Consider the following 18,372-nt stretch of genomic DNA (forward strand, 5'->3'; position numbering starts at 1 on the left):
AACTAGACTAAACCGTTTTCAACGAAATTTGGTACGTCGCATTCCTTTCATATTTCTATATCACGTTGTGAAAATGTACGAAATTGGACAGTAAAAACGATTACTTCCCATAGAACACAGTTTTAAATTCCATTCCAAGGATCCATTACTTTGCATTTCTCCAATGCAAATGCAACCCTTTCATTACAAGCAGCTTTTATTTCTCGTTTGCAGATAGAATTGGAGCACATTGGATGAGTCTGTACTTCAATTTCGCTTTCTGTAGTTGTTCACCCGTTATCACAGCTTAAAGACAAAACCCTTGCTTTAAATATAAGTTACTTATAGTAAATTTATCCTTATGCTAGAGAATATTAATCGCACAGCAGAACTGAACCGCTCAGGTACCGTATTTTACGAGAATCTGCAATTCCTGCCGATGATATCGACAATTATCACTTGCATGGACGGATATGGTTAAACTATAACTATATATATCCATACCCCATACCCATCCGCAGTGTCTAAAGTGTCTTCAAGTGAAAATATTTTGACCAATGTGGCAAGTACATCAAAAGAACAAGCCGAAGATATCCCACTCGTACCAGGAGTGGCAGGAGTAAAAGTGCAGCCCAATCCTTCGGACCAGGAGCTCTACGAAATCAACGACGATCCAGCTAAATGGCCAATCGACAAGTACACGCGTGATCACATTTGTAAGGACGGAGCCAATCAAAACATCCAAAATGATTTTCCCAAAAGTGAGCGCATTTACAAAGATAAAGCGCGACAGTTGTCGAGACATTTATTCGAACGTCAGCTTTTAAATGGTGAAAAAGTTTCGCGAAAGTGGCTAATTTATTCCAAAAGTACTGGATGTGTTTTTTGTGGTCCTTGTTTGCTTTTTAATGACGGGGAGAGTCAATTCGACAAAAAGAAGGTTTCAATGACTGACTCGAGTGTCAACTCATGAGAATTCGCCTACTCACAAATTATCTGTTCCGCATATGAAAGAACGAAGCATCGTGTTAGGTCGCATTGACCGCGCATAAACAATGCAATTAGATGAAGAAATAAATTACTGGAAAAACATTCTGAAAAGAGTATTTGCATGCGTAAAAGCATTTTCATCACGTGGTTTGCCTTTCAGAGGACACGACGAAAAATTTAGATCAATCCACAATGGAAATTATTTAATGTCCTTAGAGCTTATCGACGAGTTCGATCCGTTCTTAGCTAAACACATTACACGTTATGGAAATCCAGGCTCAGTATTTACGAGTTATCTTTTTTCAACAACATGCGAAGAGTTCATTCGACTTATGGGAAACAAAGTTTTGGAAACAATTGTAATGGAAATATTAACAGCAAAATATTTTTCTCTGATCATTGACTCGACACCGGATATATCTCACGTAGACCAGCTCACTTATGTAATCAGATATGTCCTGCCTAATGGATCACCTGTAGAACGGTTTCTCAAGTTTATTCCAAACACAGGCCACTAATCACAACAAACGACAGATGCTGTTACTTCAACTTTAACTGAATTGGGAGTTGACATTTCAAACTGCCCCGGGCAATCATATGACAACGCAGCTAACATGTCAGGCAATTATAACGGCCTGCAAGCTAAAATAAAGGAAATTTCCCCCTTTGCCGACTATGTTCCCTGTTCAGCACACTCGCTGAATTTAGTAGGTGAATGTGCAGCAGAAAGCAGCCAAGAGCCAGCTCGTGCAGACGCATGCCAAAGTTTACGCGAATCCTGGAATGAAATCCATAAAACGCTAGTCACCATCGAAAATGACACACAACAGAAGAGAACCGTTATATGCGAAGCAAGAGGTATTTGTTTGAAACTGGAACGTTTTGAAACGGCCTTCATGGCTGTTTTTTGGGGATGTTTACTAGATCGCATTAACGCCACAAGTAAAAAACTTCAGAGTGTGGAAATTGACATTACCATTGTCATAGAACTGTACGAGGCTTTAATACATTTTGTTGGCGAAACAAGAGTGAGTTTCGATGATTTCGAAAAAAAGCGAAAAAAACTATCCTTCTTACAGGAATGCGAAAAAGATTTTCGACGCAATCGAAAGCGTAAGCTGCTTCCTGGCGAGACAAATACAGGTGAAGAGACGCAACAAAAAATTGGCCGTGAAAATTTTAGAATAAATACTTTTTTAGTAGTAATTGATACATTGTCAGAAGAACTGAAAAGACGTCGGGATGATTATAAATTACTCTACAATAAAATTTACTTTATTACCAACCTAACTGCAGTCAGTTTTTTGAAATGGTTACGAACCGAAGGTCTTCAAACCATTTATCCAAACGTGGATATTGCTCTTCGTATGTATGTGTGTGTATACACCTGCCAGTAATTGTACTGGAGAAAGATCGTTTTCTTGTTTGCGGAGAGTGAAAACTATTTACGCACAACAATGACGGAGCAGAGGTGAAACGATCTTGCTTTGCTTAACAAAGAAGCTGATTTTTTAAGCAAATTAGATTGCGCAGATTTGATTAATGGTTTTGCTGCGCTTAAGTGCAGACGAGTTTTGTAACACATTGTAGGAGTAAAACATTTATTTTATTAAAAACAAAACCTAAAACCATTTTTAAATGTTTTACTTAAATGTCCAATCATCCCTGAAATCTCGGAAAATATAACTAGCTTTATCCTCTAGCTTTTAGCTAAACAATTTTCTGAATCAATTAAAAGTGGGAATAAAGTAAATTCAAGAATTATGTCTTTAGTCTATAATGATGAAAGGGGCGGCACATGGCTTGGGGCCTAGAGCGGCTAGGAATGCAAATCCGCCACTGCTGAGATGGTATTCTACAGTCAACACATATAAATTCTTGATTTGGAGAACGTCTTCTATCCGACCATACCCATTTTATTCCCGAAATCCTGGGACGATATATACTAAAGTTTTCCCCTTGCGGCACGATTCCGATTATTTTGGCGGTCGGATAATAAACACGAATCTCGGCATAAATGGGGTCGGTACAGATAGGGAAGCTTCTCCAGAGGGGAAGTTTCTTTTATTTTTTTATATTTTAGATATATTTGTTAAATTAAAAATCACTTAGCACACTCATCATTGAAAAGGTTAGATTGTTTACAATTATGAGGAAAACGAGCCTTGAAACATCTTAAACACCAAATATGAAGGATTCAACGGGTATCAATCCCCGTTAGGATGGTAAGGGTTATCCATGTTGTCGTCGACGTCATCTAGCGAAAGGCCCAGAAAACGTGCTGTTTCGAGGGGGTCGGACCAAAGGGAAAGGAGTGTTAGATGAGTAGAGTTCGCAGGGCGTGGAAAGAGGTGGCCAGTGTCATGCGGAGACTCGTTGCATGCAGGACATATATTGGGTATGTCGGGGTCTATTCTGGACAAGTAGGTGTTTAACCTGCTCCAATATCCAGAACGAAGCTGAGCTAGGGTAACTCACGTTGTGGTTTGTGGTCACGGTGGTGGTTTGACTCCAAGAACGCCTTTCACTGCAAAGAAGTCGGTGAAGGTGTTGATAGCTCCACTGTGTATGACTGATGGTACCTGTCGGAAGTTAGTTGCGTCCGAAATCTGGTCGGCGTACTGTACGATGTCATCGACGTAATTAAGGAAAGATCTCTTGATGCTCCTAGGAAGCGGTTCCGCTCCAAGCAGGTGGCTGCAACGTTGATTTCTACAAAAACATTCTAGCAGGAACTGCTTGGAGAAGAGTTCATTATGCTCATATGTGAGGAAACTGGGAGCATAAGCTTTTGACTATATAGGTGTTCGATGGGAGACATCAAGAGGCATCCTGTCGTAGTCCGGAGTGCAGTGTTGTGGCAGGTCTGGAGTTTCCTCATCTGCGTATCACTGCATCCAGGCGACCATATTGAAGACCGACCGGCCGATTGGCTTGTATGTTGCCAACAGCGTATCTTTGTATTTCCCCATTTCGGAATTTTGACGCCATCGACTACAATATTAAGCTGAAGTCTATACTCCTTCGTCCAGTATGTAAATATGGTCGCCGTGGATTTGGTGGGGGAAAGTGTTAGGTTCCGTGCAGTGAGGAAACGAGAAAGGTCGGAGAGATAGCCCTTAACTTTTGAACACACAACGACGTCAATATTGTGCAATCATCTGCGTACGAGGTTATGGAAACTCCCTCTGGTGGCTGTGGGAGTTTCGAGATGTAGAAGTTAAACAGAAGCGGGGAGTGGAACCCTCTGTTTAATTTTTCTCAGTTCAAATGTTTTACCTCGAAATAGTACAGATGATTGTCGACCGCTCAGGTTTCAGGTTTCTCAATATCCTGCAGTAGCGTTGTCGACAACTCTGGAGAGGAGAGTTATCGGACCATAGGACTCCCCTTTGTTGGCGGGTTTCCCAGGTTTCAGTAGTGAGACCACTCTTCCGACTTTCCATAACATACTCCCATCGAGCCTAGATGCTTTAGCATAAGCATGTTGATTTTATCGGGGCTAATGGATTTATATGATTTCGATTTTTTGATGGCATTCTGAACCTCTTCATCGGTGAAAGTAAGTGGCGCACAATCGTTTGGCATTTTGCGCAGCCGTCGGTTAAGTAATCGTTTGGTTTTGTCTGCTGAAGGGTGCAGTGTAAAATGCCCGCTAAAGTAGCTCGCGCACTTCTTCGGGTCCGAAAAGGCATGACCATTGAATTGAACTTCGATTCGGCTTCAGATGCTTTATCTATTTCGTCCGCTTATGTTGATTTACCAATCGCCGAGTCTCCAAATTGAAGTCCCTTATTCAGGGATCTCCGGTATCGGCAAGGCGTAAGGTGTCGCGCTCGTTAGCTAAAACGGCTGCTTCGGCTGTAAAATTGGGACGGAGTTTAGAGGTGCCCATAACTGTGGTGGGGGCTTCGTCATTCATTGTGCAGAATGTCGAATCGTTTCCGCCTACTTCATCCCCTACGATTGCTTCAAAGGCAGGAATGCCAAGGATCGTGGTGTGCGTTAAAGTCGCCTAGTACCAGACGGTTATCACCACGAAGTAGCGCGCCTATATTCAAGTAATATCCTTTAGGACAACATGTAACTGGAGGGATACATATATTAAATATTTCGAGCTCGACATCGCCTGACCGGATATCTATACCCTGACATTCTCGGGTAGTATCCCTGCGGTCGATGTCTTCATCGATTAGACGATACTGCACGGTGTTGTGCAATATGAAGGCTAGACCTTCATCATTATCTCGCTCGCGATCCTTACGTATAACGTTGAAAGCGGCACAACACAGAAAATCTGATTGGCTGTTTAACGTGATTTCTTGGACCGCAGCTATCAATACGCGTTACCGATTCATAAGTGCAACTAGTGGGAGCTATGTTGCCTGTTTAAACTCCTGGGGACCGTGGAGGTCCTCTGTTGGCCACTCGGGGTGAGTGGCGGCGCGGCACGTGAACTATGTGCTGATTGCACAGCCGTAGAGGCTAGTGTCGCAGTAGTACGTTGGCAACATGGTCCCACGTAACTCGTGGTCCACTCCCTATGTATCTTAAGGCCTGAGCAGGTCTTAAAATGGCTCTATCCACTGCATGTGTTACTCCTGACCGATGTTGAATTTGGATGGAGCCTTTTTGCGCAAAAGCAGCAGAAAAAGTCCTCCGAGCTGGGGTTGGACTCAATGCCAGCACGAGTCAGGAGGATACGGAGACCCTCTGCTGCAAGGCATTGCTCCAATGACGACAAACATAGGTTAACACTTACCGATCCAAACGGAATTAGATCGCCGAAAAAACAGCCCTTGACCGGATAAAATCCGGGACAATTCCGGTGCGTAGAACCAGCTTTCGGAGGAATTGTAAAATAAAATAATTCGAATTCTTTGTTTGTATTTTCGGGTGATTTTTTTTTTCTATATTAACTATAATAAAAAATACTTTCCAATAATTTTCAAGCTATAATTGAAATGAGAACACTTTTTCCTTATACATATGTATATGTATAATACGTGATTTATATTTAATATACACAAATAAGTAAAACTCTATGATAATATTATAAAATTTATATCATATCCGTAGTACTCCTTTCTGCGTTGGAGGCCTTCGGCCGCGCTTTAAAAAAATAACACTGGTCGAGCGAATACTCAAGGTGACTGAAGTACTTTTGCGTATTACTCCTTTAAAAATCAAAGTATTTTATTACGTAATATTATAGCGAAAAAGAGAAAATTCAGCGAGTTGCTCATATTTGCTTATTATCTTATGGCAGCGCTCCATTTCCTCATAATTGTGAACACATAAATGAAATAAATTACTACGAGTGTAAAAAGTATTTTTTAAAATATAGATTTCTTACTTATACAAGGTGCGTTCCAAAGTAAACAGGACTTTTTGAATTTAGCGCCCCCTGGTGGGCCATCTATATGTCGACTGATGCGTTAAAATCTTTATCGCTGGTCCAATGAATGAATAGATTGGAAGTGAAGTTATTGCATTTTAAGTGTCAGTATGTTTGTGTTATCGGTGCGAAAATGAGCTTCGAACAAAGAGCCAACATTAAATTTTCTTTTTAAAATTGGTAAAACTTTTACGGAAACGTTTCAATTTATGAAGCAAGTTTATGGCGATGATTTCCTATCCCTTAGCAAATGGTAGGGAGGACATAAATGACGATGAACATGTGGGCCAATCAAAATCCGTGATCACCGGAAATTCCGTCAAACTGTGTGTGAATTCATCAAAAATCAACCATCATCATTGAAATCATTGAAATTCATAGAAATGGAATTGAGCATCTCCAAAACATCGATTTATCGCATTTTGACCGAATATTCAATTATGCACAAATTGACTGACGACCAAAAATTTCTCACAATCCAACATTCGAAAGACATCATTAAAGAGGACAAGAAGGACAATTTAACTATTTTAACCACTCCCCGTATTCGTCTGACACCGTGCGACTTCTTCCTTTCGGAAAAATACATTTGCCCATGAAAGGAAAGCGTTATGCAGACGTAGAGGCCATTCAAACGGCTTGCACCGGCATACTGGCGGCCATACCGGCCAACGAGCTAAAACACTCGTTCGACATGCTTTTGGACCGTGCGAAAAGCTGTATCGAAGCAGAAGCAGACTATTTTGAATAAAATAAATTGATTTTGCCGAAAAAAACCATTTGTTCTGTTTTTTTTTTGTAAAGTCCTGTTTACTTATGAACGCACCTTGTAAAACCTCCTAAAAGTATAAATTGTGAATTTGTTTAAGAGTTTACAATTTAATTAAATGAATTTGAAGTGAAAAATGTGCATAAAATGTGCTAAATGTAGTGAAGTAGCTATAGTGACTAAAGTACTTTCGCGTGGTACTTCTTTCTGCGTTGACGGCGCTCTAAAAAAAAATAACCCTGGTCAGTCCAACACCTGCGTGTGTCAAGTTTTTTTCGTGTAAAAGCTCTTTCGGTAGTTGAAAAGAATATTAAAAGTAAACATAATTTAACACAAACTAAACAACAACTTAACAATTACTGAAACAATAATTACCCTAGTAAATTGTAAAATCTACCCTGCAATAACAGTTTTACTGAGTTTCAACAAGTCCTATTTTCAATACTTTTTTTCAAATAATAGCATACAGAATCAAAATCATAACGCACCTTACAATGGTAATTTTGGTAATACTTTGAAAATTTCAAGTAATAATTGACCAATGCAGTCACGTATATTGGAGGAACAGTTGAAATCAGTCCAGGATTCGACGTTACGGAATTTCTGAACCAATGCAAAAAATGCAACAGGATAACGAGAATTTTCAGTAGAAGCCTCGGTTACTAAAAGACTTACTAAAAGTAGAATTGATAATTGAAAATCGACCCTCTAAACTTCTGGTAAATACAGGATCATCACTCAATTTATTTAGATCCACTGTTCTCAATACGCAAATTTTTGATACAAAGTCAATGACCTTAACAAGAGCTGCGGAAAAAGTAACCTTGAATAAAATTCAAAAGGTGTATACAGGTAATAAAAATGAAAAGGCTGAATTTGATATTCTACGTTTTTGATTTATCTACAAAATAAGATGGTTTATTAGGCTTGATATCCTTCAGCAACTTTAAGCTAAAATTGATATTGCTAATAAAAACTGTTATGTAAATACAAACATACTTGGATATAGAAGGTGTATCACCTCAACGTTCGGAGGTTGGAGTCATGTGTGGGAATGCTCACATCTTCCGGTCTTTGACCAAGTATCCTGTGGGTAGCCAGAAAACACCCGTTTGAACGCGAGAAAAAGTGAGAAGGCGAAACATCCCCTCCACAGGGTTGTGCGCTGGGTTTTGGACTCGCCACGAAAAAAACGCCTCAGCAGTAAAAAAACAGCCTCGGATGAGAGACTTCCCTTTTGATGACCACCATGACAAACGGTCCTTTAGTTGGGAAGGTGCCGCTGCCCAGCTGATTGATGTCCTCGTTGGAGACACGGCTGACATCACCGTCGTCCAAGAAATGCGAAAGGCGAGGCAAGGACTGAGGCGAGTAGGTCCTTGTGGCATTTACTACAATGACCATATAAAGGAGTGGAAATTTGGTGTGGGATTCGTGGTGGAAGACTCCGTCACCGAGTACTGTCCTTCACCCCAGCGGATGAACGTCTAGCCACAATTCGCATCAAAGCTAGGTTCCTCAACATGTCGCTGATTTGCACCCACAACAAAGATGCCTTCTATGAGCGCTTGAAGCGCAGCTATGAAGCTGCCCCGCCACGATGTCAAAATCGTGCTTGGCGGCTTTAACGCCAAGGTGAACAAGGAAGGTATATTTGGCAAAACAGTCGGTAAATTCAGCCCCCATGAGGAAACATCCCCAAATGGGTAAAAGCTGGTCGGTAGTACTAAATTCCTGCATAAGAAAATACACCAAACAGATTGATCATGTTTTAATATACGGAAGACACGTTTCCAGTGTTCTAGACGTGCGTACACGCCGAGGTCCCAACATCAACTCGGGCCACTATCTTGTTGCAGCCAAGATTCGCAACCGCCTCTGTGCAGCAAAAACGCACGCCAACAAACACAAGGAAGGTTCGACGTCGAGAAGCTGCAATCACAACAGATAGCCGAACAATTTTCTACTTAACTCGGACTCCTGCTCTCTGAGAGCACTCGTCAACAACTCGGTATAAGGGAACTGTGGGACGGCATTTCAAACTCCTTACGTACAGCTGCAACCGAAACCATTGGTTTTCGGAAAATGCAAAAGAACAGCTGGTACGACGAGGAGTGCCGTGTCGCAGTGGAGAGAAAACAGGCTGCCTACCTCGCAACGTTACGATCGACCACAACACGTGCGGGATGGGATAGATACCGAGAGTTGAAGATGGAAGCGAGACGAATTTGCAGACAAAAAAAGAGAGAGGCCGAAATTCGTGAGTACCAAGAGCTTGGCAAGCTGGCCGACAGGGGTAATGCTCAAAAAATCTATGAAAAGATGCGGCCACTTACAGAAGGTTTCAAGACCTGAGCATACTCTTGTAGAACCCCCAAAGGTGATCTAGTGACTGATGCCCAGAGCGTATTAAAATTATAGAAGGAACACTTTTTCAGCCTGCTGAATGGCAGTGAACGCACAACGTCAGGAGAAGGCGAACCCGATTCCCCAATCGATGACGATAGAGCAGATGTTCCATTGCCCAACCATGAGGAAGTTCGAATAGCAATTACCCGCCTGAAGAACAACAAAGCGGCGGGGGCCGATGGATTGCCGGCCGAGCTATTCAAACACGGCGGCGAAGAACTGATAATGAGCATGCATCAGCTTCTTTGTAAAATATGGTCGGACGAAAGCATGCACAGCGATTAGAATTTAAGTGTGCTCTGCCCAATCCACAAAAAGGGAGACCCCACAATCTGCGCCAACTACCATGGGATAAGTCGACTAAATATATGTATATCACATATAAGGTTCTATCGAGCAAATTGTGTGAAACATTGCAGCCCACCAAACTGATTGGAGCTTATCAGTCTGGCTTTAGGCCAGCCAAATCAACAACTGATCAGATATTCACCGCCTCCTCTTCGATTTCAAAGCTGCATTTTTCAGCACGAAAAGGAGCTGTATTTATGCCGAATAAGGTATACCCGCAAAACCAATACGGCCGTGTAAGCTGACGTTGAGTAACACAAAAAGCTCCGTCAGGATCGTGAAGGTTTCAGACAATGCGACTCTTTTTCGTGTGACTTCTTCAACCTACTTCTGGAGAAAATAATTCGAGCTGCAGAACAAAACGGAGAAGGTACAATATTCTATAAGAGTGTACAACTGCAGGCGTATGCTGATGATATTGATATTGATATCATTGGCCCTAACAACCGCGTCGACATTGCGAGTTTTCGAGAGAAAAGTTCTGCGAAAAATATATGGTCCTTTGCCCGTTGTCCACGGCGAATATAGCATTCGACTGGTGCGCTGTTGTTAACTCGACTATAACCGCGTAACCGGTTTCTACGCCATTAAAGAAGAGGAAGGTGCGTCACTGTATCGCATTGGGAGTTTGGTGATCCCTTTATTTCCTTTTGAGATTTCATTTATTTTTCAAATTTCAGCCTCTATGGGGCAATATTGTATGAAAAGTGTCGATTTTTGTTATATTTAATGTTGTTATATTTTTTGTTTAAGGGGTCATCCCATGTGATGGGCTCAAAAAATCAATTTTTTTTTTTTCATAAATTACTATCTTAACATGTCTATAATACGGTAGTAAAAGGATTTTTGAAAATTCCAAGTCGTTTTAAAGATACAGCAGGTAGAAGCAAGTGCTGTTCGGAACGCTGAGTTGGCAGTTACGGTTAGAGCCTATTGTGACTTGAAACTTTAAACGCGTTTTTCTCAAAACTGTGTTTTTCAAACTTTCCTCCATCGTATCTCAAAAACGGCTTGACCGAATGACTTGAAATTTATAGGACATACTCAACACATATAAACGCATCGAATGAACTATTATCAATCGAAAATCTGCAAAATTTCTATTTTTTTATCGCTAAAAACACAAAAAAAAACGGAAAAATCGCAACTTTTATTTCAAATGTCTACCAAAAGTCCAAGTTTTTGTATATTCATTTGTTAATAGTTTATTCCGTGCATTTAGGCACACAGTTTAAAACGCTGTTTTTTTTTTCAAGAAAGGTTAATCAGCCGGAATCGTGGAGGAAGTGCAAGATCATTTTTTCGAGACGGGGGTGTTCAGAACGCTGTAACTCTAGTTATACACAATATTTTTAGTTAAAAATTTATATTTATATTGTCGAAATATATATTAATAAATAATATTAAACTTAAATCTCTATCTATTTACTGGTCGTAGAAAAAAAAATCCTAAAAAATCCCTAAAAAACAGGCCATCACATGGGATGACCCCCTTAAGTGCGCATGCACTAATTTGGCATTTATTTGCGCGCCACATAGCTTGAGATTTTTTAAGCAGGTTTTTTTGTATGATTACTATGGCGAAAGCCATCCTGTGGGGTCGAAAAGTTACATAAGTATATTTGTGTTTTTATATGTGGTTGTCAGAGGGAATCTGACATTGTTTTTGCTGCCAATTCGTGGAGTGTTGCAAAACGGTGTACCTGCCATTATTTGATCGAGTAGTTATGGCTTTACAGAAGTCCTCACGATACTGATCTTCCACAGTTTTATTAAATATAGGGGGAAGTTTCTTTATCTTTCGAAATTTCATTATTTGTGAATTAAGGTGTTTGTTTGAGGTTTCCTCAACTTGAGTTGACAAGGTGGTAATTGGTTCGGTAACTTGTCTACTTTGTGTTTCGCTGTGCAGCGTTTGAGCTGTTTGTGCCTTTGAGCAACATGTTGTCTCTTGGCAATTTTTAAAGTTTTGGTTTTCGGGATCTGCTTTTGCAATTAAACCCGTTTTTCTTATTGTATAAGTCTTTTTTTGGAGTGAGATAGAAAATCTGTTGTAGTGAAACATTGAGCGATGTCTTTCATGACAATATATGCGATGTTGGCAAGCAGCAACCAACTTCACATCTCGAGGAGTAACGACATTTGGCAAAATACAGTTGGCGAATACCGTTGTCGAATACAGTTGACGAAGAAGAGCAAACGCAGCGGATAATCTATTTTTCTATTTAATTTAATACCAATTCATTTTAACTTTTATAAATTATGAACAACATTTTATATCTAATAAACATAATAATCACTTTTTACATGGGGTCTCAACCTAAAAACCGCTCAACCGTTCAACCGCTCAAGCTCAATCTTTGAACGGATAAGTTGTAAGAATGATGCCCGTATACAGGTCGAGCAAAAAGAAGAAGGAAAAGCAGAAAAAAAATATATTTGAAGCTGAAAAGGTTGATCCAGAGTTAGTAAAAGTTGATACAGATAACGCGTTTTCATTTAAGTTGATCGAAATAGACAAAACAGCGGAAAAAACCGAAATTTAGAACTCGAACGTGTGTGGTAATTGAATAAATTCAAGCGATCTGGTAGAGAGAGAGAAAAACGCTGAGCTCAGGCAAAAACGTGTCAGTCGACCAATTCGAAAAAATTGTTCTAGAATATGATGGCGTGACAATTCCAATTGGAAAGTGATTGGAAAATTTTAACAAGAATGCTGACGCTACCTACCTACCGAAAAGCAAAAAAAGCAGTAGGTGTCATGAATTCAGATATTATTGGTTTGATATTCGAAACAGAATTTGTATCGGTCTTGGGTGTCACGGAAACCAATTCTATGGGTTTTACTGTCAGAAGCAAAGCAAGAAGATAGTTGTTCAAAAATGAACATGGACATTCAGTACGCATTGTTATTATACTTAAGAATATTCAACATATTAAATAAGATATAAAACACTGTAATTCTCACTATTTTAAAAACACATACAGTCCACTAAAATTGAACAATTACTTTTTCCCTCGGCAATATGTTCAAATATATTGAACAGGCTTATCTTCGCCAATGCCGAGGCAATACAATACATACAATAAATAAACACATAAATATGCATGCATATATATGCAAAACATATACATACGAGTACATGAAGCACGTGTGCATTCAAATGCAATACACATGCACTCAAGATATGTAATATAAACATATTTACTTAGGTTTGGGCAATTGATTACAAATGCACATGTGCACTTGAAAACAGCCCAAACCATACAACATAAATTATATGACAGCACACACACACACATGTATTAAATTGTATACTGGAAACAACCCCATGTGGTGTGCTGTAACATACATACACATACATATATTTAATTAGATAAGATAGTTTTAAAATTTGTATATAAGAAAAGAAAATACAAAATAAACCAGACTGAATAAATTCTCACTCGACGAAAGACGGTTTCATTTCCCCCCACCAGAGGTAAGGAATGATAAATCTTTGTTGAGTTTAAACATTTTTTGGTCCTTCGAGACGGATAAAGAGCTCAGCCAAAATGAAAAAGTCCTGTATATAAAAAACAGGCAATATACAAAAAAAGCCCTGTTCAAAATACAGGCAAATTAAAACAAAAATATTGTAAGACGGGTGTATATTCCCGCATATTAGAACATAAAACAAACAGAATGAAATAATTCTCACTCGACGAAAGATGCTTTCATTTCCCCCCCACCAGAGGTAAGGAATGAATAATCTTTTTTGAGTTTTTACATTTAGTCCTATCGAGCCTAAAAAAAAAGAGCTCAGCCAAATTTAAAAAAGCCCTGATATTATAAAAAATACAGGCAAACAAAAAAGTAAGCCATGTTATTAATATAAATACAGGCAAAATTAAATTGTAAGACGGGTGTATATTCCCGCATATTAATTAAATAAAAATATTTGTAAGACGGGTGTATATTGCCGCATTATAACCGATCGCATAAGCCGTTTTAGCAGAGACTAAACGCAGTGATCTAACTGCTATCCAAGAGATATTCAGCGGCTGTGAGTCGAGGCACAGCACGGTCAACTAGGCGATCAAATCAAATACCTCCAACGATTTTTTGGGGAAAAACAAGCAGCCTCATGACAAATAAATACAAATCACATACATTTCATTTGGATATTGGAATCTTCATATTCAAGAGGAAAATTCAACTCCTAAGAGAAGTAATGGAAGATCTCCACAAAATCACTACAATAAAAAGTGATGATATTAAACATTTGAAAATTGTGTTTCTTCAAATGCACGATTTTCACACAATGTATTTTTCAAACTTTTTTCCTGAAGTGGAAAATTTGTATTTTGAAATAACGGCGAGTATTTCCAAAATCTCAAACTTTATAAAGCGAGATTAAAAGAAGGAGAGCCCGAAATTATGTACAGTTCTCTACAGCGTGATGTGCTGTTAGAAGATTTTACGATAGAAGAAGAACCAGAAATTTTGTACCGTTTTGACTCGGATTTAAAATGTACAAAAGTTCCAATCTTTTATCTACCTTGTATGTATCTATCTTCTGCTGAGGAAGAAACAGCAAAAGTAATAGAGGAAGATAAAAAAACAAAAAAATGAAATTGAAGAAGAATTCTTTGAAGAACTTCATAAACCTTCAAAAACTGAGGAGTTTCAGAACCTCATATCTCTTCCGGCAGGCTCACATTTTGGAGAAATGTGGGAAAGTGAAGCCCATACGAAATCGTTTGAAGATAAGGACGAAACTGAAGTAAATGGCCACATTTTGGAAGATGATGCTAAAACTCAGAAGGAAGATTTTACTACTTCACTAAAACACATAAAGGATAAATGCACCGATGCAGAAGATGATACTACCGGCAGCAATTCAGCGCAAAAGAGTACAAAAACGGTTGCAGCTTTGAAGGACACAAGAACATCCAAGGGTGGATCCAGCAGCAGTAAGGACGAACGTAAATGCAGCAAGTCTGATGACGATAAATCAAAGAGAAAAGATGAGAAGTCCGGCGACAAAAAGGATAAAGACATTAGTGAACAAAAATCATCTTCAAACAAGACTTCGCAGAAAGATGACAAAGAAAAGTCTTCAGTGAATATCTCTACAAAATCGTCGTCCACAGGAAAGCAGACAACACCTTCACGTAATCTTTGGGTATCCAGGTTATCTTCATTAACGAGAGCCAATGATCTGAAAACTATATTTTCTAAATATAGAAAAGTTATGGGAGCCAAGGTGGTCACCAACACTCGAACTCCGGGTACACGTTGTTATGGCTACGTAACAATGTCATCATCGTCGGATGCCAGTCGTTGCATTGAGCATTTGCATCATACCGAACTCCATGGACGAATAATATCAGTAGAGCGCACTAAAAACGGAATCGGCAGCTCAACAAGTGTCGCCAAAATACGTATGGATACAAAAAAAAAAGATGAAGACAAGAAGCTACGAGACACAACTTCTAAGACGAGTGACGCAGAACTGCAATAACTTTTACTAAACAATAGTCGCACACAGATTTGAAATGTAAGTTAAGAAATAAAGAAAAGGACAAGGTTTTTTAAGAAAAATCGTAAAAATGAAATGAAAAACAGAGAAATCGCTTGTCAAAGTTTTCGCTTTCTGCCCAAGCGCTCATATACATATCTGCTAGACGCTCGGCCACTATTTCCTTTCTAGCTTCGACAATATTTCGAATTTCCATCTATAACTTTGTGGGCATATTTATATATAATTTTTAAAGAGATTTAAGCAAAAAAAAATACGATTTTTTGAAGCTTCTAAAGCAGACTCCCCTTTAAAGAAGATTTACAAAACGTAATAAACGTAATTTAACACCCATATGCGTTTTTATTCATTCGACAAATGTTATCTCTTAAAATCTTCCTTTAAATCGGAACTAATTAAAAACTTTAATAGGATTGCTTTCAAATGTCTTCATTTGCAAGTTTTGTCACATTAGTAAACAGCTGATTCGAATATTGGTTTTACGTATGTTCGAAAAGACGAAAATCCAAACAGATTCTGTGACACCAATGAAAAACAGAATTGGTCTGCAATTCTGACAGGTAAGCAATTCTGTCTTGGATTCCACATCACCCCTGATTGCTTCAATTGTGAATCATCTACACAAATACGTGCATAATGTAAGACAAAATGCTTTAAATGCAACGGCAATGGTCACATCGCAAAAAATTTTTAATATCAGAAGAGAACGGTGAACATGCGAGCGAGTGGTAAGCGAATGCAAATTAGCAAGTACACCTCATGTTTAATAGACACTGGTGCAGATGTGTCACTTATGCAGCAATGTGTTTATAAAAAAAATTTCGGTAATTACAGCCTACAAAAAGGTTTTGCGAAATTGTATGGTTTGGGAAATATTGCGAGTGCGGCGAAAGGTTTCGTTATCGTTAGAAGCTGAAGTTGATAATATAAAAACTGAGCCAGAGAACATAAAACATAGAGAAGGTGCAGGTTCTATGTCGAACAATTTATAAGATTGGAGTACGGAATTCACCTCACAACTTCAGAATTCACGATGTGAAATGTTAACATTTTTAACAGTTCTCTCACATACTCAAACAGAGAATATGAAGAGAAGTAAATATATGTATTTTCGGCATATAATGACATGGCATATATGCCCAAGCAGAGAATATGAAGATACAGAAATACACTCCCAACGAAGAATTTCGTTTTGCTTATCGTTTATATTTTATTTCATTTTGAACAGCGAACAAAGTGTACAAAACACACCTCTCACACAGAGAACATAAACAAATTTTTTATGTTCTTGTCTCACATGCCCAAGAATATGAAGAGACATAAATATATGTATGTATGCATGTACCTTATGATGCTCCCAACAACAGCATTGTGATATTTTCATGCTTCAATTTTTCATTCAACTTGGGAATCGCAATGTATGCAAATATGTATGTATGCTTTTGCGTTTTGCCGTCGGCAATTCAATATTGACATGTAAACATAATTATGATATGAGTATAATTTTGTATGAATGCATGCATAGTAATATTTATAGTCAATTTGGACTTGCATATTTAATAATTTTCTTTGATTTATGCATAATATACTACTCTAATAAATATTTTTGTATTATAATACATTTCTTTTGAATTTATCACAACAATATATAAATACATCGTCTATCATATTAATCTTATTATTTGCTCATATGAATGTATGTCTGTATTCGCATGTGCGCGTTCAGAAATTCAAATCATGATTTTATCACTTATCAATACATATACATATGTATATGTATATTACATGCGCGCGCATTAATTTGCATGTTCATCATTCATATATATTTATATGTACATACATACATATTTGTATACACTTCCGAACAACTAATGAATAAGCATACAAACATACATATGCGTACACATGTGAATATGTCACCAACACAAAATTGAAGCATTGTTCTACAAAAACAACAACTGTCTACATAGCAAAAGCACCACAAGTCAATATGGCAGCCAAATTGGCGAAGAACAAATGTAGTAAATCTTACAACAAAAACACTTTCATTCATAAACGCAGGCGCAAATTCCACAAGCAACCTCGCTTCATTCATAAAAACAGACGCCGTAACATCTCCCCGAGCATGCCTTTGCCAACAAGCGTCTTTTCGCGACGATGGCAAAAGCTAAAAATCATAAATTGAACAACTTTCTGATGTTTCTTCACAGAAAGAAGTGACAAAATTGGCAACATAGCCGTTGTCGATTTACAATATTTGTCTAAAATATTTTTCCGTGACTCGCAAAAATCTGCGTCGATATGTATTCACGCTCATACATATGCATACATATTTACGCTAGCTTGTTGGCGACGCTGTTCGAGCAGCAAGGGAAGCGGTAACAATCGGCGATCGTTTGTTAGTTTCTTTCGGCTCAGCTCGGATTTTCTACCAACAACACAATGTTGTGGCGCTTTACCGTAGCTTCAGTGTTTCGACACATTGAAGTGCTGAACACATTGAGCGAGTTAATACATGACTTACACTGAACCCAACTGATAATAGCTACCACACATATACATCTGCCTAGCAATAAGCTGACATCACTTACTATAAGATAACGCTATCCAAATAACTAAACTAATTGTCATCCACATCAGTAATTTTCCACTTCAGTACTTTTCCACAATAGAATAGAAACCACAAAACTACAACTGATAAATATATTACTTTGAAGCTAAGTTCTTGTATAAATACAACCACTGATAAATATATTACTTTGAAGCTAAGTTTTTTGTATAAATACAAGCACCCGCTTATATTCAACATCTTTTTCTGTTCATAAAATTCACACTGTTTAAGTGATTAAATAAAGATCGCTCTACGGAGCTAAATATATATTTTTTAGAAAATAATAAAGTGTAAACTTTAATTGGCGCCAGAGCAGGGACACACTAATAAAAAGGAAACAGAA

At 38.4% G+C, this 18,372-nt stretch overlaps 1 protein-coding gene across 1 annotated transcript; it reads left to right on the forward strand.

Moving 5' to 3' along the window:
• Window positions 1-340: 340 nt before the first annotated feature.
• LOC126764677 (zinc finger MYM-type protein 5-like) lies at window positions 341-952 on the forward strand. The gene is made up of 2 exons (XM_050482331.1): window positions 341-455; window positions 501-952. The coding sequence occupies exons 1-2, from the start codon at window positions 341-343 to the stop codon at window positions 950-952; spliced, it is 567 nt and encodes a 188-aa protein (XP_050338288.1).
• Window positions 953-18,372: the final 17,420 nt, after the last annotated feature.

The sequence above is a fragment of the Bactrocera neohumeralis genome, unplaced genomic scaffold, assembly GCF_024586455.1.
Source record: "Bactrocera neohumeralis isolate Rockhampton unplaced genomic scaffold, APGP_CSIRO_Bneo_wtdbg2-racon-allhic-juicebox.fasta_v2 cluster09, whole genome shotgun sequence".
In the NCBI taxonomy this organism is placed as follows: Eukaryota; Metazoa; Arthropoda; class Insecta; order Diptera; family Tephritidae; genus Bactrocera; species Bactrocera neohumeralis.